Source organism: Onychostoma macrolepis, chromosome 25 (assembly GCF_012432095.1).
Source record: "Onychostoma macrolepis isolate SWU-2019 chromosome 25, ASM1243209v1, whole genome shotgun sequence".
In the NCBI taxonomy this organism is placed as follows: domain Eukaryota; kingdom Metazoa; phylum Chordata; class Actinopteri; order Cypriniformes; family Cyprinidae; genus Onychostoma; species Onychostoma macrolepis.
Window position 1 is genome coordinate 24,080,058 of NC_081179.1, and position 22,517 is coordinate 24,102,574.

Genomic DNA, 22,517 nt, shown 5'->3' on the forward strand with positions numbered 1-22,517 from the left:
TTTTGACACCTATAAAGAGGTTGAAAAACATGAAAAAATCATAACAGAAAGGTAGTAAAAAAGTTTTTAAGGTGCTTTTATTGTGAGTTTGACAAAGAAAGAGGAATTTGTCCAAAATTATATGTATTTTTAAGACTATGGGCACTTTTACGTTCTTTGGTCATATTTGTAAGAATCACCCAGCTACGGAACGTAAATCTCTCACCGTTTCCAGAGACCCTACTGTCAGTATATGATCATCTGACATTAGATTCTGTATAACTGACGTCCATTAATAACAAATAATCTCACAGTATCATCCAACTCACTTGCATTTATCAATCTTTTGCACTTTATCCATTTAGTAGTTGCTAGTTACTCTCGTCTATCCTTCTGTTGATAATACAGTAAGAGGCTCTACAAGTGAACAACATACTCACGAATCCTTCCTCCAATTTATTCAATCTTCAGTGATTGTTCTTTACCGTCAAGGTGAAATTACTGGCTGGTGCCCCGTAAAATGGTAGCTCCAAAAGTAAATATGATATTTTTCAAATGTATTATGCTCAAGTAACATCAGACACAAAATCACCCCCGTAATAAACACGCAACACTGTATTTCTGTACAAAATAATTTAATAGAAACATTGTTCAATTATAAATTGAAAGCAAAAACAGGTGCAAGATTATCATTCCTGCAGAATACGTTAATCTACATGCGTGTGTGTGTGTGCATATACACACACACACACACACACACACACACAACACATACACACATGGATTTCTTTTGTAACTGATGAAAAAACAATATTACATGAACAGTTTAATGATGTCTTTTGGCGCAGTCCATGACTACAGACATGGTGAGTGTCGGCGAGGTTTGGCAGTCTGTTTCCATCAATACTCTGACACCGGTGAGCCAAACACAATACTTCCAACAACAGCCATTCAATCCATGGTTGGAGGGGGAGCAGGAAAAAAAAGAAAAAAACAAAAACCAAAAAACCTTGGTTCTGAGCCCTTAAACTCTCGAGCGGAGTTAATGTCGTTCTTCGCGAGACATGGTCGAGACACCATGAGAAACAAAACAAACTGAAGTATATTTAGAGGAAGGAAGCAAGCCACCTTAAAAACCGGTCACAGTCCGTCAACAACTATGACGCGACGTTCAAGAAAAATCAAAATCAAATTAAAAGTGTTAGTGTAGAAGCGGAACACGCAAATCAAAAACAACGAGGAAGCAACAGGCATCATCAACAAATTCATACTTACGTACATGATGATAAAAGAGGCCCACATACTGGATTATGAGGAGCTCATAGTGTCTTCGCTGGCTTTCTGCTCGTAATACTGAGATGTGGCGGCGGGTCTAAGCTAAGCCGTGTGTGTGTGTGTGTGTGTGTGTGTGTGTGTGGAGCTCTGTACTCTTGTTCTGGGAATGTGCTGCTCGTGTCACTCGCTCTGGCTCGGCTCTAACCCTAGCGGCTCATTTAGACTCACTCCCACCTCTTGGCACTTGTCAATTATTTTTTTCAGTGTGTCAGTTTTACCTCCTTCAGCCGCCTCGAAGAGCAAACACTAGAGAGAGAGAGAGAAGAGGACGGGTGAGAGCAGCGTCCACACAGACTGCAGTGAATGAGTGAGGAGGTAAAGAGGCGGTGTTTACATCTTTCCAGAGAGCAGCAGACAGCGGCAGATTCTGGAGCGCCTGCTGATAGAGCCGCCGCACCTGCAAACGTGCGCATAGAAGCACAAACACACCAGAGCGGGAACACACAGTCAGTGCAGTCGGACACACACACACACACACACACTCAACGGTCTTCATCAGAGGTATGCCAACTAAACTCTTACATATTCGTGCACTGAGCATACCCTGCAGAAAAAAAACAATAGATTCGACAGAATGAAAGCAGAAAAACTCGACAGACATCGGCCACTGTGAAAGTCATGACCTGACCTCTGACCTCTCACTCACCTCTGCTCTTTGCCTTTGCTCCTTCTCAACAGCAATAGCTCTGGCGAGAAATATCGATAGAGGACGTCAAACACTTCACCTCATTTCTGCTTCCAAATCAATGGACATCACATTCACCATCGCACTACAAAACTGAAGACGCTTGTCAAAAGAACGGCATGCAAAAGTATGTGAACCCCCGGAGGAACCGCACGCTGCTTTGCGCATCTGGACACTACGTTCTGGATTACACTGCTGCGTGATTGTTCATTTTCAGTATGTCCTCTGAGACACACGAGTTACATATTCCATACGTACAGGGAAATCCCCGAGAAGATGCCGCTCCAACCAGACATGAAACCTGAGGCTCTTTATCAAGGTACTGAGGATTGTGTGAAAATAACAGGCAGGAGACCAAGAGAAGGTCTATCTGAGCCGAAACTACTCGCTTGTGACTGGGGACAAATGCATGCCATTTACTGAGATGAATGTTCGGATGAGATCCAACAGACGAGTCACAGTTCTGCAGCACGAAATCTGTCCGAATGGATAAAGCCTGGAAAATAAGGCTCATTTTCATTTGTTAGGCTATTTAATCAATAGCTCGTTAGAGGTAGACTTCTTTAGTGAATAAGTAGCGCAAAGATTATATTTATTGAAATTAATGAGATGGAGGGAGGGAGAGAGAACGAACGTGAACAAGCTTGTTGGTTTAACTATAAAAACTGCCAAGTTATCACCTCATTTCTGAGAAATATAAAGTAGCTTTTAGCTGTTGTATTTAAGAAATTCACGGGACGGGTTGAAAACCAGCTTACCTATAGTTTCCATCTCAATAAAATGCGAGCGCATACAGCATTAAAACGCTATCTTCAAAAAACCTGATATTTTTGTGCCAGTGTAAACGCAGCCCTAGTCCCTAACTGACTAAATGCTTAAAGCAATAGTTCTCACAAAAATAGGATGCACTTCACCCTAATGTTGCCCCAAACCTGAGTGACTTTCTATTCTAGTCTGTTTTGTCCATACAGCGGGGTCCAATATTTCTGCACCCTAAAGTGCTTCATGTCTTCTTGTGTGTTCTACAAATGAAAGAAAGCCAAACGGGACCAGAACTTCAGACTTCGTAAATCATGCTAATGCTGAAGCCGCTGCTATTGTGTGAACGTCTACACAGGAACAGGTGGCGTGTCTCAAGGAGATTCAGATCATGTGACCCCATGGGGCTTTTCCTGTACATATGGAATATATAACATGGAGGGAAAATCTCAATTTGATAGAAAGCAGCCAATTTTCTAATTAATATTGCACAGAATGTCTTATTATCTTCATCAAAACGAGCTAAGCAAGAGGTGGAGAGTTACACTATAAAGCATCATCTCATTCGGACACACAGAAACAGATTAGCTTGATGTATTTGGAGCTCGTGAACTTACATTTTCCAGATGGCCAGACAGGCTGGGATGCTACTGCACAACATTCTGCTTTGCAATTTAAAATGTTCAACATTGCCATCCTGCCATTCTTGCTGCAGCAACCTACACAACGACAAATGAGACTAAACTCCAGGACATTAAAGTGCCTTTAGAAGCTCTGACTGACTCCAGTGCCACCTACTGAAGACGTTACAGAAGCACACATTTCCCCATTACAGAGAAAAGCAGCTTCAGTGAGCCAGAAAAAAACATTTTCATCGTACAGAGTAACTAAAACAAACTGTGCTAAATCACATGGAAGGATTGAAAACTGGGGCTCTTCACAAGCTTAAGGTCAGAAAGCATCAGAAGAAATCCAAGCAAGTCTTGTGTTTACCTTATGGCCAGTTCAGTATTGGTTGGCATGATATGCTGAAGTCTTTCCAGGATAAGGGAATGTTGGGATTGAGGGAAACAACCCAAATAGAAGGATATGACCTGCAACACACACAGCACAAAATACAAACACGCTGCATCTACAGTAAGCAATGACCAGAACACTTGACATGCGATCGCCACGCTGAGAGCAGGGTGCTGCTGTGGGCTGAAAGAGGATTGGTCCGCACCTCGTTGTGGAAGCTGAAGCTGCTCCAGTATTGTGAGGAGCTGAAGGGCAGGGTGAGTCTGCTGGGCACGGTCTCCAGACAGCGGTGCACCAGACCCGTAAACATCTTCAGCTCGCGCACGCTCGGCTGCGGCGACAACATCTTACTGCTGGCGAAGGACAGGTAGCTGGGGAACAGACACCAGCCGTTACGAGACAAAACACCAATCGACTCGGTATTACACCATTGAGTATATTTCAGTGTGTTTATCATGTGCTAATAAACACATCATAACTGACAATAAGCTAGGTTTAACAAACTATACACTTCACTTACTCGAGCCAGAGAGTGTGAATCAACTCCAGCTTTGTAATAGTTCCCAAAGCTTTCTCAAAGGCATCAATGGCGTCTCTCACACTGCCATAATTAGACTGCCAGAAACTGTGATGAAATCAAGAATGAGGGTTAGAGCAGGACCGGTGTAGAGAGACGGACACACACACACACACGCACGCACGCACCAGTGCAGCAGATGCAGGTATGGCAGCTGAGCTCTGATCTCGTCCTGAAGATCGTCTCTGAGGGCTGTAACTCTCAGCAAGTCTTGAGTCGGAACACCGAGAATATGGCTGAAATCATAAACATCACAAGTATGAGTGCAATACGCTCGGAGCACACGCCATAACACAGAACAGAAAAACCATTAAGAACTGGGCTGTTTTCTACAATATTGACTGTACGTTGTTTAACTCTCCTCGTCCGAGTGCACGCGGGGAGGCAATAATAATGATTTTGAAGAACTCTCTCTCTGCACGCCTTCGGTCTGTCCCTATAACAGCCTCTTACACTTCTGAAGCCCAGCTGCTTCACTTGGGCTGGAGCGGTGCGGTCTGTTCAGGGGTGATTTACCGCCCTCCACACTCTACTGACGATTATATACAGCAGTTTAGAGGTGTGCGATATATCGTCTGCGATAATGTCAAATCACACAACGTTAAAACAACAATTATGATATTAAGTATTTTGCAAAAACCATTCAAAACGCCCCAACAGAGTGCACTCATACATCACATGATGCAGTCCAGACTAGAGCACATTTACAGTGTGCGCTTTCACTGCGTGATTCAGTCTATTAAAATACATTTAGACTGATCACAAATTCAAGACGTGGGGCAGAAAATGTATATCACTTCATATAGTTAATCAATTTCACACGAAGAGTGCCGTTTTTCTCCAAAAATTACCATGATTTTTTTTTTTTTAAACAACAGTTCAATAAACAAGCAGTTAATTAAGAGACTTGTGTTTAAACACCGTGTTTCCTGTTTTTTTCGCAACAATTTCGCCAACAAAAATAACTCCAGACAGTCACAGCGCTGTTCTGAGCAACATGACTGTTTCGTTCCTGAATGAATCAACCGTTTAAATGATTCGGTTCAATCGCAATGATTCACTTATTAACAGTGCCTTGCTGGTGGTTTTAATTTCACATTTAAAGTTTTTTTATTATTTAAATAATTTCAAATATCAGTATTCAACGTTTTATGTTTAATATATCAAAACATGATTTATGCACGAGTAACTGCAGGTTAAATGCATTCATGTCCTGCAGTAAACAGTGTGTAAACGCATCTAAACACCTCTTCAGACGCAGCTTCTGTGCTTCCTCTGCGCTGGAAAGATGAATTTTGTTGATACTGATTTCATTTGTTTGGTAACAGCCCAAAAGTCTGATTATTCTAATTCACCGATTAACTAAGAATTTGATAATGGACACTTTTAGAAAAAATGGCTTTATAAAAGTAAAAGTGCCCATAAAATGTGAAAATCAGTTTAAACTTATTGAAAAGATTCATTTCTATCAGTGTGAACTGACCACCACACAGAATATGAAGAATATCAGAAACTTCAGGAGTCAGCGGTCCACGGCAGTCCTTAAGATACCAGCACAATAACATGCAGCAAAATATCGTCTAATTATCATTATCCATAAAATATCAAGATATTATTTTTTGTCAATATCGCACACCACTACAGCAATTCACTGAACCTATCAGCAATAATCGCCACTAATTACGATTGTTTTCAGATATCTCCACTGGTTACGGATTAGTCAGAATAGACTTTAAAACTCTTGTTGTTGTATATAAATCTCTACACGACCGAGCTCCTGTCTACCTCTCTGAACTCTACATCCTGAGACTCAAGCGTAGAGGAGCGTGTATTTGCGGTGGCTTTGGAAAACCCTTCCTTTAGAGGTTCTCTGTCTGTTTAGAAGTCTTTGTTAAAAACGTATTTGTTTTCCTTAGTATATTGATTACTGCCATACAGTAATTCATGTTGACCTTATTCTTTGTTTTCTATGTATGTTTTTATAATCTTGCTCTTCTGCTAAGAACTGTGCTCAGCCTAGTGGCTGTTGTAAACAAATAACATTAACTTGATGAACTATTGTAGAGCGTGAGAAAACAATAGAATAATTTGTTGAGCGTCCCAGACTCCTGACACTTCTAGGTAGCTTATGAGAGTGTAGACGGCGGTGTCGGTGAGAGGTTACCGTAACACATCCAGAGACTTCGGCTGATCTGCTGCAGATTCACAGAAGGAGCGCATGAACTTGTCGAAGAGCTCTTCCACATCTCCGTGTTTGCCCTGCGCAACAGAAACAAGCTGTGAGCGCCGTGCCGTCTGCACGATGTTGCCGTGTGTGGAGACGATGCGGTTCTCTCACCTGAGACAGCAGGCTCTTGCTCAGCTGGAGGAAGACGCGAGCGCTGCCGGCGCTGTCAGAGTGAGCGCGTCTCCACAGCTCCTCGGCTTGATCCGTGTGTCCCGAGGCGGTGATCTCCAGCAGGGGGCAGTAGAGCGGACACACCTCCAGCAGACGCTCACACAGCGCAGCCGCTTCCTGACACCTGCAACAGAGCCAGCCGCGTCAGTGAGAGCACAGCACTCAGAAACCCTGGCCACGGCACGGCGGAGCTCCGGTACCTGTCCAGCGTCCTGTACAGGCGAATCAGGTTCGAATGAAGAGGGAAACAGGCCTGGATCTGCTCGCTGGAAGACAAGCGCTCATCCCTGCAGCGACACACGGCATCTACAGGACACAGGCAGATCTATTTAATGAGTTTGAATGAATCTGAACCAGCAGGTGGGTTATTGTAATGGTCTCCTTCCCAAGAAGCCCATTAGACAGCTGCAGCTCATCCAGAACGCTGCTGCCAGGATTCTGACTAGAACCAGAACATCTGAGCATATCACACCAGTCCTCAGGTCCTTACACTGGCTTCCAGTTACATTTAGGATTGATTTTACAGTACTTTTACTCATTTACAAATCACTCAATGGCCTAGGACCTAAATACATTGCAGATATGCTCACTGAATGTAAACCTAACAGACCGCTCAGATCATTAGGATCGAGTCAGTTAGAAATACCAAGGGTTCACACAAAACAAGGGGAGTCTGCTTTTAGCTATTATGCTGCCCACAGCTGGAACCAGCTTCCAGAAGAGATCAGATGTGCTAAAACATTAGCCACTTTTAAATCCAGACTCAGAACTCATCTGTTTAGCTGTGCATCTGTTGAATGAGCACTGTGCTACGTCCCAACTGACTGCACTGTATTTGATGTATAATCATTTTCTATTCTTAACTGTTTTAAATTTCAAATACATTTTTAAATCATTTTAAAAGTTTTTAAATTTCTTGTTTTTATTGTTGCGATTATATTTTTTATGATTATTTTTACTTATGTAAAGCACTTTGAATTACCATGTGTATGAAATGAGCAATATAAATAAACTTGCCTTGAATGAATGAATCAATGACTCGCTCGTAAATACTTCACTTGATTCATTACTGGATGAATCAGCGTTTTTGAATGAATCTCTTGAATGAATGAATGAATGACAAACACATTTCTAACGGTCACGTGACGGCACCTAGTGGAGAAACAATCCAACCGACAAACGTTATTTGCCTTTCAGAAGACGATTTGCTCTATTGTGATCGCGTCCACAGACATCAGTGTTTATATCCCAACTATAAACCTTCCTCCCAGTATTTCTGTGACGATATGAATGACTGTAAGACAGAAGTAATACTGTGTAGATGAAGACTGTGGACTGTTTCTGGTAACTGTCTGAATGATCCGGTATGATTCTCTCAAAGGTGTAAAACAAGCGAATCGATGTCATGTAGAATCGAAGCGGCGATGATTTAACGATTAATCGTGCAGCTCTAGCACATGGTATTTAATGACTAGGACTACTGTTGAAAAGTCTGCTCTGTGGTGAGTGTAGCGTGTGACCTGTGAACAGGCTGATGATGGAGTCGGCGGGTGTGTGGAGGTCTCGGGCCGCTCTCCAGGGGATGAGGAAGGGCTCCGTGCACACCATCCTGGAGGGGTTGGAGTTGGCCGGGTCGTACAGGCTTGACGGCAGGCGTCTGAACTCAGTCAGGTGGATATATGACAGCCACAGCAGACAGCGGTGCTCCACAGTCAGATGATCCACCACACTCGACTTAGAGCCCGGCTGCAGCGCACTCTACACACACACACACACACACACACACACACACAGAGAACATCAGCGCGCTCTACACACACTGAACATCAGAAGACATTCTGAAGAACGCTGGTAATCAAACAGTTGGGTGTGTGTGAGCGAGTGTGTGTGTATCAGAGAGGCACCTGGAGTGTGTTGAGAGCGCTGTGCTGGCGGCCCGTGAACACGGCGAGCTGGACTCTGAACAGCAGCGCCTCCAGCAGCTGGAAGGAGCGCTCGTCTGGCCTGAGGTCAGAGGTCGCCTCCAGCAGGTGAGAGATCAGACGAGTGCACACGTAATCCTTGCCCTCGAAGCCGCTCTCCACGCTCAGGTACTGCAGGACAGACAGAGCTCAGCTCTTCATCGGCTCAGACGCGCGGCGTGAAGACTGTGTGTGTGTGTGTGTGTGTGTACTCACGGTCCACCAGACGTGGTAGAGCGGTGCGTGCTCCACGGCCATCTCACACATCTCCTGCAGCTCGTCTCTGCTGCCGCGGCGTGAGAACAGCCTCAGGTAGTGGCCCCACACCTCGCCGTCCTCGCGGTTGTCCTCCAGCGCACGGGACAGCGTGTTGAGCGCCGCGTCCAGACACTCCGGCACAGAGCTGCAGACGCACAGAAGAGGTCAGCACAAGCACCACCCAGCGGCTGAAATACAATGCTCAGGCAGGCCCGGACATGTCAGAAAATAATGGACAAAAGCAGTTGTGACAAGAAAAGTAACTTATTTGAACTGGACAATGAACGTCAGCGACTGTGTATTAAGAGTCACATGCTCTTTCACTGTAAAGCTGTTTTACGCTAAAGACTATTTGCAGCTTCTGCTTTGAATGTGTGCAGGATGAAGTGATTCATGTACTGCGCAGGAAACAGAACTCAGACAGAATGACGTGAAGCGTGAACACGTCGTGTCTGGGCTCGAGCGGAGAGCGGAGGGCTTCACAGGAAACGGCTGGGTTTGTGCGCAGCAGGAAGTGCTGAGAGTTTGAGCCGCTCATAACACACACATATGAAGCTCTGATACATTTTGTTTTACAGTATTATTGCATTATATTTCTTATTGTTTCACATTTTATTAAATAATTATTACTAGTTTTATATCACACTGAATGGGTCTAAAACTGGATGCAGTCTATGTGGAAAGATATATTTTCTCTCTATGTTCCTGAAAGAGTCATTTATCAGCGTCAGATATTTTGGTTTTCTAGGAAGCACTCGCCTACAAATCATCCCGGAATAATTCATGGTCTCTAAATGAAGAATCAAGTCATCTAGGGGATATACCTGCATTTTTTTCACAATACATTTTTCACAAAAACACAAAATAAAGCAACACTAGATTTTTTCCAGAAGCGTGCAGCCCCCCGGAGTACATCAGCAGTGTGAATACTGAGCAGTAAGATCAGTGAAACATGAGTGTACTCACGTGTCCCTCTGGTTGAGGTATTTGAAGGCCAGCTTGATCCACAGCTGCACGTGTTTGGGGCTCTCCAGCACGCTGGTCTCCAGGTTACTGATGTCGTCCGTCTCGCTGTCGAAGTACCGCTTGTCGTCCTGCGTGACACAGACGTCAGTCGAGGACCAGCGCTCCTGGAGGCGGCCGTCTGCTGCAGAAGAGAGGGAGGAGCTTACTCTCGGCCCTGAGTGACGGAGTAAAGGCCGTTTCACACCGAGCGACGGATGGGGTGCTCGATACGACGAGTTCTGATCGTGGACGATAAAAATCTCTCCACGATCTGCTTTTGAAGAAATATCGTATTCAGCGCACATTCAGTCAGGTACAGTCCTGGCGCCGCCGGCTCTATATACTGTACAGCACGGCATACAGCGGGAGAGCTACTCTGACAGGACACTGATCTCATTCACCATCGCAAAAGTACATTATTTGCATACAAGCCTTGCAGGTTAAACTTTTCTTTCACGCGCTGGTCTGACGTGCGCTTTTTCTGAGCGCGCAAAAAGCCTGTATTTGTAATGTGTATCTTTGTTCTTTTTTTAATAAGAAAGATAAAATGACAATTATCTCTCTCTTCACCCACTTTGGCCTAAATATCTGCCATTCTTTTTTTTTTTTTGTAACCTTGAAAGGCTTTGTCTTTATAATAGGGAAATTAGTTTGGCTGTAATGCTCAGATAACTCGCAAAATAGTAAAAGCAACATGACAAAGAATCGTGATAAAATAGTGATATATTTTTTCCATATCGCCCACCAACAACGCATTTATCACCTAATGTAGCCTGTATCTCATATACGGATTTCAAAACGTATGTCATTATTAATGTTTTTGCTCAAACCTCACTTTAAACCATCATCGAGTGCTTGTCATAACTTCTGATTGTGATCTAAAATGGATTTTGATTCTATAATAGGAAGACATGCACTCTTTGTATGTTGTACTGAATGCTACCCGCTTGTCATAAACATCCTTTATTGGTATAAAAATACCACGAGCTGCATAAAAACATCTACAGAAAATATATCGTCAGTCTATTTGCTTTCATATTTCATGTGTAGAAAAATGTCATCTCAAATTTTTTATCTATCTATATATATATATATATATATGGAAGGGCAGGAGATATGCTCCCATGATTGACAGGTCTAGAGTGAATCTAGAGTGATCGAAGCTCAAATCTGATTGGACGGCCTGGTTTGTTTGTGGAGCGACGGGGAAAAACGGCACACAACGAATGATCGCGCCTGGTGTGAACAGCCCCAGAGGGATCTATTGTTCTGCGTGGAGTGTGAAAAGGCCTTGAGGAGCGCAGTGATGTCTCTGACCGTGACGGACGGGAGCGGAGAGGTTCACAGTGTTCGGCTCCTCGTCCTCCGGAGCCTGCGTCTTCCCCCTCTGAGCCTCCGGTCTGCGCTTCCTCTGGGGTTTACCGGTGGTGAAGGGAGGAACTGACAGAGAGGAGCGGCGGTCAGCGGCAGCACAAACAACTCATCAAACACAGACTGACACGAGCACTCACTGTGTCTCAGTCTCTCGTTGACTTTGCTCACGAGCAGCACGGCCTTCTGGTCCGTCCCCATCCGGTCCTTGTTGGGCCCCAGCAGCTTCTTCATGTACGTCTCTGTGAAGGGAGAGTCAGGGCTGGTGACTGACCGCTCTCCAGTGACCGTCCAGAGCGGCGTGTGACCGGAGCTTACCTGTGGCACTGCTGATGTCCCCGCTGCTGCTGGAGTCCGAGCAGCCAATCAGAGGCAGGCTGTAGGACAGGATATCCTCAAACAGCTGTCTCTCGCTGAGGCTGCAGTCCCTCATGTGCAGCCTGAAACACACACACACACACAGTCTGAAATCTGAAAAATCGCCCAGCCCAAAGTGAAGCACTGTAAGCCTCAGACGGTGAGAGCGGCCATCCTCACGTACCATGCGCAGTCGTCGTCGTTGCACGTGCCGGTCAGGTCGAAGCGGCAGAAGCACTTCTTTGGCTCGATGGCGTTGCTGTAGGTGACCGAGCGGAGGGAAAGCTTCTCTTTGGTCCGGTAATACGGGCTGAACCTGAACATGAACAGCACTGAGCGGTGAGAACACAGACTGACTGCAGACTACACAGACTATTACCAGGTGTAACGCTCAAAGTATGCCTTTCAAAACATCCTGCATTTGATGTGTGTGTGAACACAGGCACTCGACATACACACTATTCATAGAATAGTCATTCAATAACTATAACTGAATAAATGCTTCTATTTCAACAAGGAATTAAAGAGTAGAAGCATAATTGTTATTAAAAAGCTTACATAAAAACCATAATAAAGGTTTGTACTGAACTTGTTGATTTTTTTTAAATTTTGATTAACTGATTAATAAATAAAATGTATTTTTTGGTTTCAGTTCAAAAAAAAAAAAAAAAAGAAACAAACAAAAAACAAAACAAGCACATCCTGAATTTTCAGTTTGGGCCCAGAAATTGTAAATTGTATTAAAAACTGAAGTATACTCTGTGTTTAAAGTGAGCCAGACCTGTATGATTTGAAGACCAGTAAAGGGCTGTGATACGGTCCAAACGGTTCTGGTTTTGGCTCGGTTCGGCTCTGAGGAGCTGCCATCGGATCAAAGTCCACCTGCACGACCTGCACGAGACACAGAATGAGCAGAGAAGGAAGCGCTTGGACACTGATGATGACCAGGGAGCCGGCCGTACCTTGGCGAGAGCGGCGGTGCGCAGCGAGAGCGTCTCCTCCTGCAGGAGCTCGGGGAGCCCGGCGCACAGCTGGTACCTCAGCCGCAGGTCCTCCGCGTTCAGCCCCAGCAGCAGCTCCGGCAGCCCCCCGCCGCTGGACGCTCTGGCCTGCTTGACCGGTGTGGCCGCGGCCGTCTCCAGGTGGCACAGCTTGGGTTTGGTGAAGGTGCCGGACTCTCGGAAGGAGCGGCGGCGGTGGCTGGGGGTCAGCGCGGCGGGGATCTGCTCGTCCTCCTCGGCCTCCGCGTCCTCTCCGAGCGCCAGCTTGTCCTGGGTCAGGTCGTGCAGCGAGGGCTGCGGCTCAGCTTGCCGTAACGCCTGCGCCTCCTTCAGCTTCTGGATCTTCAGAGCGTATTCAGACTCCAGCTGCTGCAGGCGCTGCTTCTGAGCGATGAGCTCCGCGTAATGAGCGTCCGAACGATCCACGCGCCGAACCTTCACCGGCTGCAGGCGGGAACACAGCAGATCCACTGTTACAGATCAACACACACTCACGCTCACACACACGCGCACGCTCACACTCACACACACACACACGCGCACGCTCACACACATGCGCACGCTCACACACACGCTCGCACGCTCACACACACGCGCACGCCACACACACGCGCACGCTCACACACATGCGCACGCTCACACTCACACACACACACGCCGCACACACGGTTTGTTGCAGCTCTAGTGTGCACTCTTACGGAGTAGACGGCGGCGGATGCGCTGCGTTTGAGCGCCTGAGCCAGATCTCTCTCCAGCCTCACAGACTGCTGCTTCTTCACGCTCACGCGGTGCTGGACTCTCTGAACCTGCAGCCGGACACAGCAGAGGAACATCAGAACACAACAGCAGCTGGACGGTCCACTAGCTCTGTGGGATTCAGCTCACCTGCTCCTGCAGCTTCTTCAGCAGGACTCTGTTGGCGCTCACGATCTTCTCTGACGCCAGCAGCTGCTCTTTGAGTCGCATCACCTTCCCCTCGGCTGCTTTCAGAGACTCCTTCTTCTTCACCTCCTGCTGCTGGAGCTGCTTCAGCAGAGCCTCGTCTTTACACAGCTGCGCCCTGCACAGGAATCACGCTCGTTACACAGAGCCAACACACTGATCAACCCGGCTTTCTGCAGGTTTTAAGACGAGTAAGAAATAAATTAAAGGGAACATAACGTGTCAATGTATTCTGTGGATGTAAAAGTCAAGGGAGCACACCATGAGCTGTATTAGCAGCACTTCCAAAACTTCCTACTGATCTCCATTACTTTTAAATTCATTTCACTAACACAGGCTTGAACAGCTCTGCTCCCAAACACTAGAATATAAGAACTTTCCTTAATATATTAGTGTTCTTTTCCGGTGCTAATGTCTAAAGATTCTTAAATCAAGATACATTTACTGGAGAAGCAGTCTTGCTTTCTGTGAAATTGATCAAACAGAAGTGTGAGTTTATGAACTATCCACCCGTGGCTTTTGAAGACTCATGTTTACTCGTGTGTGGACGCTCACTTGTGCTGATTAAACCTCTCCTGCAGATCTGCTGCTCTTCCCAGGACGTCCAGCTCAGAGTCCGAGCCCGCGGGAGACGGGATGCCCACCACCAACTCCAGCCGGCCTGACCGCTGCCTCTCCAGACTGAACACATCACACCAGCGATTAGCTTCCGTCACGAGACATTCAGTACTGACACCGGCGCTGTTAAAGCATCTGACGTGAACGCACCTGGCCATGTCGTCTCGGAGCAGCCGGTACTCCATCTTCTTGGCATCAGGAACTGCTTCTGCACTCTTCACTGGGTTGTTCTCCTTCTCTGACACTGAATGCTTCGGTTTGGCTGCCTGAAAGCAAAATATCGTCAAAAACATGGCAAAAACTAATTCCCTCAAACGAGTGTCTTCTGGTTAGTGAATCAAGCACAGACAGCGTACGACTGCTGTTGTTCAGATGACATTTATACGAGCAGCTAGAAGTCGTATTTTATTAATATGTAGTAATATGTTATTATAGATGTCTACGGTAGTTTCTTGAGATCTGCTCAGGTCTGAAGTGGTGTTGTGTATCTCACGCACCTCTACTGTCCTGCGAGCTTCTTTGATCATGGACTCCAGTCCTCCAAACACGCTCTGAGCGGGGCTGCAGCTCTCGGCGTCAGAGTCGCTGTCGTCAGACGCGTTCAGACGCACCACCACAGACTTGTGTCGAGGCAGCTGCGGCACACACATGAAACTTCACTACATCTGACCCAATGACTCCAGGTCGTGAACAGGGTCGGGCATCGAGAACTGCTTCCGTATTCACAAGAACAGTCATATTCTTCAAAATGAGATACTAGTAATGCGTTACTGCCGTAGATATTCCACAAAGCAACCAAAGCATCTCAGCTGGAAAAACGTCTTCAGAAGAGCACCTGGCTGAAACGCTTCGATGGACACGTTAATTGAATATTTATTGTTAGGCATATGGCCAATTAGTGTTTTTGCATTTATGCAATATACTGGAGCCAAACCGGAGAAAGCAGACCAGAATATTCCACTGCGTTCCTGGACACGCAATTAGCGTAGCTGTAATTCATAGGCGGGGATTATGCTAATTGTGAATGAGCGTGCACGAGAGCCCCATTTAGGAATGATTGGAATTCATTAACATACACATGTTTAACTATCAAATCAGACGTTTACGAAGCGTTTGTGAATCCGGAGGAGAGTTTTCAGGAAGGTTCGTTTTACGCGCAAATTACTCAGAATTTACTCCTATATTTACGAATGTTTCATGAATGAGGCCCAATGTGCACAAAACCACGTCAGCGTTTCCTCGTAAACACAGCTGTTTTTGTCTACAGTGAATGTAAACAGATCAGGAAGAAAACGCACGTGTAACTGTACTTTAGATCCGCGTGCGTTCGGTGTTAAAGGGACAGCAACGTGTTGCCTGTCAGTAATGTTAATCCAAAAACAAAAGAAAATCATTTATTCAGTTGATTGAATGTCTTTTTATTCACTTTAATCAGGATTAATCAATAGTTTATTTATGAAAAGAAACCTATGCAATGTTTTTAAACTTTTGACTTCAGTTTCTGTACCTGCTAATTGATTTGTTCCTCTTTTATTACTGACTGTTTACTTATCTTCGATCTTTGATGTGGTATTTTTGTTAAAAGCATAGGCAAACATTCCTCTTGTAGGCCTAAGTAAGACACAGAATAAACGTATTTGACATCTAAAAGGAGTGGTTAAGAATGGTTCTGTTACGTGACTCACCAGGAACGGGGCTCTGGGCGCCGGCTGCGGCCGGATGAACTGGAGCGCTCGAGGGTGAGAGATGACGGTGTTGAGGCTGACGGCCGCGAGGTTGCTCCGAGTGTTGGGCTGAGCCGCGGGTCTGAGCGCAGGAGACGGCGGCCCGCTGCTGCCGGACGCATCCTACGGAGACAACAACCTCTACTCACACAGCGCCTTGAACAACACAGACCGAGTCAAAGCAGCTTTACAGCACTAAACACGGAAATAGTGTGTAACAGTTTGATATTTAAATGCGGTTGTCCCTCCTGAAACCTGCAGTGTGTACGTGGCCAGTAAACACTTAACTGAGTTGAAGTGAGTTCATCACGGATTCGACTGACAGAGACACACCTGGCCTGACTCGGGCGGACCTTACCTCTGGTCTGACGGCTCGTTTGTTGGCCAGGGACTTGAGCAGCTCTTCTCTCAGCAGCATCTCCTCTTCCTCCTCCTCGTCAGCAAACGGTGGCTTCGGCGGCTGCTCCGCTTCATCGGGGGGCGGCAGCGGAGGCAGAGGAGGAGGGGTCAGCCGCACAAGCTCCATCTGCTGCAGGACACACTAGCACAGGACATGACCTCATGAGCACAGGACGCTTCCGCTAAAGACCCTCAGTTACGTCACAGCGCTAGCTGGAGGCGGCCCATTCAACCCAGGCTACACAAGGAGCTTAAAATGCTCGCGTTTGCAGCGCACACTTCTTATCAGAAAAGGTCAAAGTATTGTCTTTTGTTATGGATTATGGCTTGTGTTACACGTCTAAAGATTTATTATGCATCTCACGACTGTCGTGTCTGAAATAATGTCTGTGTGCATGTGTGTAAAACAACAAACTGACCATTTATATGCTTAATCATCTGATTGTATACACATTGTTGTGATTGATTGTGGCTGGAATTAAGAACTTGTTAAGAAACAATAATCAAAAAGAAAGAAAGTTCAAAATTAGCAGTTTCTGGAATTTTATTTCTAGAAAATATTCACATCTTAATTAAAATTTATTGTATGTAATGTAAAGGTACTTGTAATGCACTGTAAACTTACATTGTTTACAGGAGGTATATCAAAATAACTATTTGGCCTACATCTTCAAATAATACATCCATCACACTGAATGTTTCACTTTTTTTGTATTTCGGCCTCATGTAGCTGTGAAAATAGATTACGCTACAAATAATCCTTATCCGCCATTTTGACTGAATGGGCTGTAAATCTTCATTCTTTTTCAGAAGTCAGGAGAATAACGTTAAGTTTGGGATATTAATGTGATGTGATATAACAACAATAGCTATAGAACAGCTCTGTTAAGCCCGCTGCATTATTTTCATGTTTCCTTTGTGTCCCGCTGTAATTAAATGAAAAAAGACTGCATTTGTGGTCTGCTCTCCTGATTTAATGATATAAACCACGAATAATTCCCTGAGAATCCTTCAGTTTTCTCTTCGAATCCTCACCTCTCTTTCCAGGTTTGTTTTCACATGGATGCTTTAAGAATGCAACTGTAATGAAATATAGACATATATTCCTATAATGAGATTTAACACATCTGTAATATTGCGGCGGATAGAAGGAGGATCTTGAGGAGTTATTCATGATATGTTGAAAGTAAGGCTGTCAGTCGATTAACATTTTTAATCTAATTACATTGTGTCGATTAATTAAATCGCAAAATAAATTGACTGTGAAAATACCCACAAAAGATTATTTAAAGCTATTTTTGTGTTAAATGAGAAAGTATCAAGTAGATATTACAAATTGTAGCTTTAGAAATAAACATTTTATTTGATTTAACATCAAATTTATTAGGCTACACAAACATTTAGGCTACAAGGGCCTAAACTATGGAACATAAAAGAAGATAACTTGAGAAACATCTCAGTATTGTTTGTTCATATAATGAAAGTCATTGATAACCAAAACAGTTTGGTCAGTCTTCAAAATACCTTCTTTTATGTTCCACAGAAGAAAGGTTTGAAAGGACATGAGGGGGAGTAAATGACACAAATACATTTTTTTGGATGAACTATCCCTTTAATGTTTTTTATTTTTATTAGTATTATTTTTTTAATGAAATGATACTCTAAATAAGAAACTAAAACTGCCAGCAGGTGTCGGTAAATGTGTTTTTGAGTCATTCATTCATTCGCTTCATTCAAACGGCTGATTTATTCAGGAACGAAGTAAACGGCTCTCTTTATGAATGGGCTTTGAATCATTGATTCACTCGATTTGTTCAAAACACGGAAAGTTGCTCGGAGATGTGCAACAATTCTGCTGTGGCTTTAAAGATAATTCTCTGTAAAATTGAGCAAAAACACATAATATAGTGTTTAAAATAACAAAATCAACTTCTTATTTACTGGACAAACAGCACTCGTGTGATATTGCTCTCGCCGCTCGTGTGATAAAGGGGCATATTTGCACCAATATCTTGAATTTTAGGGCATACCTGCGTATGGAGCTGTTGCCCTGCATCATATTTGTCAACAGGCTACTGTATGAAATATAAGATGATGTACAGGTTTGGGGGCGGGGCCAGTGCGTTAAAATATTTTAATTGCGTTATTTTTTCATAACTAATGAATTAATTGAATGCGTTAAACTGACAGCCCTAGTTGAAAGTAATTTGTTAATGATGGATGGTTGAACGGTGAGTAAAATAACGTCACCTCATTGTACCCAGTTTTTGAAAATGCTTATTATTTACTGTGTTCACAGAGCGAACCTTTTGCTGATTGTTTACTGGGTCAACAGAAGTTACTCCCATAATTTGCGCAAAGCGTCACGGGGCGGTGTTTGATCTGGCCTGAGGTGGTGTGATGTCTGGGTGAACGCACCTGTCTGTGAGGTGTGGACTCCAGAGGAAACACGGGCAGAGCGTCGTGCGTCGGGGACGGGGCTGCAGACAAGCATGAACACGTTACAGTCTGAGATGCGCTCAGGTGAACTGAGCTGGGCTCGTCTGCTGTACCTGGAGAGTTGGTCTCGCTGTCCGTGTCCATAGCCACCTCGTCGTAGTTATCGTACTGGTAGAGGTTTCCCGAGGTGTCCAGACTCTGCTTGGCCAGCTTCCTCTGCTCGGCGTCTGAAGACTGTAAGAGAGCAGACGTCACATGATCATCATCAGACTCTGCTGGGCCGCAGGTCGTCCTGTCACGGGCTCGAGCGGCTGACCTTGCTGCGGGAGCGATGCTTGGAGCCCACCAGCTTCATGAAGCGGTTGTACTGCTCGTCCTGATTGGACAGGTCTCTGATCTTGCGTATCTCGTCCTCCCTCTTCCTCCGCTCCTCCTCTTCCTCCTGCTTGCTCCGCTGCTCCTCCTGCTGTCTCTGCTGCTGCAGCTTCCAGGTGCGCAGCTGCTGCTTCCTCCAGGCCTGCTTGGCTGCAATCCACACACACATGAGTACAACACACACTACAAATACACAATCGGATCCTTCTCGTAAAACTACAATTTTGATTCGATCTGTGAGGACCGGACCTTGCTGGCTAATATAAGCGCTCCAAAGTTTGGCTACACTTGCGATCAGAGGCCGATATACAGCGAAGTATAATATCTGCGATAAGCTTCTGTAAACATGTTGCAAGAGAGGCGTCACCACCAACATGACTTCAATTTAACAGATCATTAAAGATGACAAACACAATTCTGACTCTCTCCCTAAATTACTATGATTCACCGGTTTCACTCCTCCACCTTTGACGTGTGCGATCACAACGGTGTGATCGGATCATTTAAATCACTGACCTGAAGACAGCGATGTCATGAATACGAGCGAAACAGCCAAACAGTATCATTATAGCAGTTACTAACATTCAAATAATCACAGAAGCGCTGGGATAAGAGTGTTTAGCTCAGATATAAACTCTGATGTGTATGGTAGCCATCAAAACAGAGTTAATCACCTTTTGAAAGTGACTGACACTTCAAATATAGATTTATCATTACATTGTGACGCCAGTAGTTGGCGAAAAGAGGCTGTTCAAATGCATTTGTCTTTGAATCGTTCAAACGGATTAGACTCAAAGGATCCCTGCACTGGAGCACTGCGGTGCGGCGTGTGAGGAGCGCTCAGTGCGTCAGTAGCTGTGTTTACATCTGAAGATTCAAATTACACTTGTGCGCAATACTGGAATATCACATAAAGCACCGTTTCCATCCAACGAGTCAAAGAGAACCAAACCACTTCCTGGTAAACTGCCACTAAACATCTCCAAGAAAACTAGGAGAAGCCACTGAATATAATAACTTTCATACACAATAAATTACTTACGCCTTGAGCAGACGAAACACAATAAGTGGAAACGTGTCTTACTCAGGTGGGCCGGTTTCTTGGCTCTGGCGGCTCTCGCCCTCTCCTGCGACCTGCACACCGCGTTCGCTCTGCCGCTCATCTTGCTCCGGTCACACGGAGACTCGATCTTGTCCTGAGACACTTTGACGGGTTTGGTGATCTTCTCCTTGCTCTCCTGCAGCACCTGCTGCTCCTTCTGCTGCCACCTCCTGCTGGCCGACTGCAGAGCCAAGAGACGCAGCTGCAGCTCCGACAGATCGTCCTCGTCCTCCCTCTGCACACAAGCACACATCTCTCACTGACCAACAACATCTGATGCTGAACAAAAAAGAGGACAGTATAGAGAGGATGGAAGAGGGGCTTGAACTCGAGGTGCGTGAAGGCTATTGGCTCCAAACAACCGGATCATTTTAACACACGGGACCCAAAACACGTAAGTTTGTAGTTAAATTGTTCATTAGTTGGAGAGAAGATGACAGCAAGATCATGTGATGAAGATGCTCGTACAGTAATTAAAGCATGAGAAGAACAGTCTGTACCTTGGCGTGGACGACGGGGGTCTGGTCACTCACAGCAGAGATGTTGAGGTCTGACTCCAGCTCCTCGTCCTTCACAGCTGACAGAAATAACAGAGGCGCAGCCGTCATTAAGCCTCTGCTTAGCTGGGGACACTTCACATCCAGCGACATCGTCTTGATCGCACAGATACTATTTGAACTGAACTGAGCGGGACGATGACATCACTGAATTAACAGAGACAGAGCGGCACGCGTCATCACCTGAAGACCACGTCCACAGCGCTCTCCAGTGACTCTATACAGCAGCTCTTAGACATCGGTCTGAGTTTTGTTACGTGACGAGGTGTACAGCAAACGAGCTAAAAAACCCAGAACTAGGTTTTTATAAGCTGCCGACCCAAAAAACAAGCGTTTAAGGACACAATAGTAGAGTGCAACATGTCTATTACTGGAGGGAAACGTAATCGGCGACAGGAAACATATTCATTATTATAACCACGTCAAAGATTATTTGACCCCCTGATGTGAACCTGAGTGGAGATATACTGAGAAACTGCTTTTATTGGTCTGTCAGCGCCGTGAAACACCCCGACATCTACAAGCACTGTGTCCTTAAACGCTTGTTTTTTGGGTCGATAGCTTATGAAAACCTAGTTCTGTTTGTTAGCTGGTTTGCTGTACAGCTCGTCACACAGCAGCTCTTAGACATCGGTCTGAGTTTTGCTATAAGTCAGCTTCCCGTAATATAGAGTCACTGGAGAGCGTTGGATCGTTCCCCCCCGGTGTGGGCGTGGCCTAAATGTGCTCCGTCTCTATGATGAACTGACTTTAACTGAAAATTGAGTGTTTTTCCTATTGAATACTGTAAAGCTGCTTTGACACGATCTGTACAGTTAAGAGCGCTGTGTAAATAAAGGTGCCTGGACGGCTGGAGAGTAAGATGTGATACCGTGCTCCAGACTGCTCTTCTCCGGCCCGCCGTCGTCTGGGGTCTCCGGAGCGCTTCTGCTGTTGAGGGCGTCTCTTTCGGCCGGCGTCAGCAGCTTCTGTCGGAGCGGCCTGAGGTTGAACGCCTGGAAGGCTCTCTTCTCCTCCTCCGGGGCCAGGGCCGGGGCCGGGGCCGGCTGCTCCTCCTGCTTCAGGGCGATGCGCTCCTCCTTGCGGATGCACTCCAGCTCCAGCTGGATCTGTTTGTACTTCAGCAGCAGATCCTCGAAGCTCTCGTCCACGCTCTCGGCTTTAGGAGCGCTGTTCACCGGCCGCCGCGCCTGACATCGCCCGCCCGCTTTCTCTGAGAACCGTGTTAAGAAGCAACGCGTGTCTTCTGCTCTAACAACATCTAAATATACAACACATGCTGCACACTTGTGGTCTGCTGCCCTGATTTAATGCAACCATCGATGCCATGAATAACTCACAGAATCTGTAAGAACCTCTCATGTTCCTCCCTGTATTCTCACGCCTCTCCCCAGGTTTGCTGTCCTTCTCTGCTCTCTCACTTCTCATCCCTATCAGTCTGTTCCCTGAATGTTTCCAAAGCAGCGGAAACGGGAAAATCTATGAGCTCATTAACATACAACACAGTGATTATCCAATCAGCAGAACCAACTTCATTTCCAGCAATATCGTCGACTTTGCACAGTTACTATTTAAACTGAACTGCCTTTAACTAATCGAGTGTTTAGTCTTGTGCTTCTGCTTCTGTGACACATCTGTATCGTTAAAAGCGCTGAATA

The 22,517-nt window shown here is 45.4% G+C and overlaps 1 protein-coding gene across 2 annotated transcripts in view; it reads right to left on the reverse strand.

The window, feature by feature from the left end:
- Positions 1–597: 597 nt before the first annotated feature.
- The window catches only part of LOC131534214 (zinc finger C3H1 domain-containing protein), a 23,015-nt gene continuing 1,095 nt past the window's right edge, over positions 598–22,517 (reverse strand). The window contains exons 2-35 of one of the 2 annotated variants that reach the window (XM_058766950.1): positions 21,731–22,072; positions 20,803–20,879; positions 20,285–20,537; positions 19,142–19,350; positions 18,939–19,059; positions 18,805–18,866; positions 16,346–16,528; positions 15,949–16,110; positions 14,761–14,898; positions 14,414–14,529; positions 14,201–14,326; positions 13,589–13,763; positions 13,402–13,509; positions 12,665–13,147; positions 12,484–12,593; positions 11,887–12,018; positions 11,664–11,785; positions 11,486–11,587; positions 11,292–11,414; positions 9,936–10,113; positions 8,928–9,114; positions 8,655–8,843; positions 8,271–8,508; positions 6,951–7,056; positions 6,691–6,874; positions 6,517–6,611; positions 4,481–4,588; positions 4,296–4,400; positions 3,981–4,146; positions 3,752–3,852; positions 3,376–3,477; positions 1,961–2,000; positions 1,649–1,711; positions 598–1,560 (exon numbers count right to left, since the gene is read on the reverse strand). In XM_058766950.1, the coding sequence (XP_058622933.1) occupies positions 1,435–1,560; positions 1,649–1,711; positions 1,961–2,000; positions 3,376–3,477; positions 3,752–3,852; positions 3,981–4,146; positions 4,296–4,400; positions 4,481–4,588; positions 6,517–6,611; positions 6,691–6,874; positions 6,951–7,056; positions 8,271–8,508; positions 8,655–8,843; positions 8,928–9,114; positions 9,936–10,113; positions 11,292–11,414; positions 11,486–11,587; positions 11,664–11,785; positions 11,887–12,018; positions 12,484–12,593; positions 12,665–13,147; positions 13,402–13,509; positions 13,589–13,763; positions 14,201–14,326; positions 14,414–14,529; positions 14,761–14,898; positions 15,949–16,110; positions 16,346–16,528; positions 18,805–18,866; positions 18,939–19,059; positions 19,142–19,350; positions 20,285–20,537; positions 20,803–20,879; positions 21,731–22,072 (5,132 nt within the window). In that variant the 3' untranslated portion in view covers positions 598–1,434. Of the gene's footprint in view, positions 1,561–1,648; positions 1,712–1,960; positions 2,001–3,375; positions 3,478–3,751; positions 3,853–3,980; positions 4,147–4,295; positions 4,401–4,480; positions 4,589–6,516; positions 6,612–6,690; positions 6,875–6,950; positions 7,057–8,270; positions 8,509–8,654; positions 8,844–8,927; positions 9,115–9,935; positions 10,117–11,291; positions 11,415–11,485; positions 11,588–11,663; positions 11,786–11,886; positions 12,019–12,483; positions 12,594–12,664; positions 13,148–13,401; positions 13,510–13,588; positions 13,764–14,200; positions 14,327–14,413; positions 14,530–14,760; positions 14,899–15,948; positions 16,111–16,345; positions 16,529–18,804; positions 18,867–18,938; positions 19,060–19,141; positions 19,351–20,284; positions 20,538–20,802; positions 20,880–21,730; positions 22,073–22,517 lie in introns of both variants that reach the window. The other variant, XM_058766949.1, reaches the window with a different exon arrangement.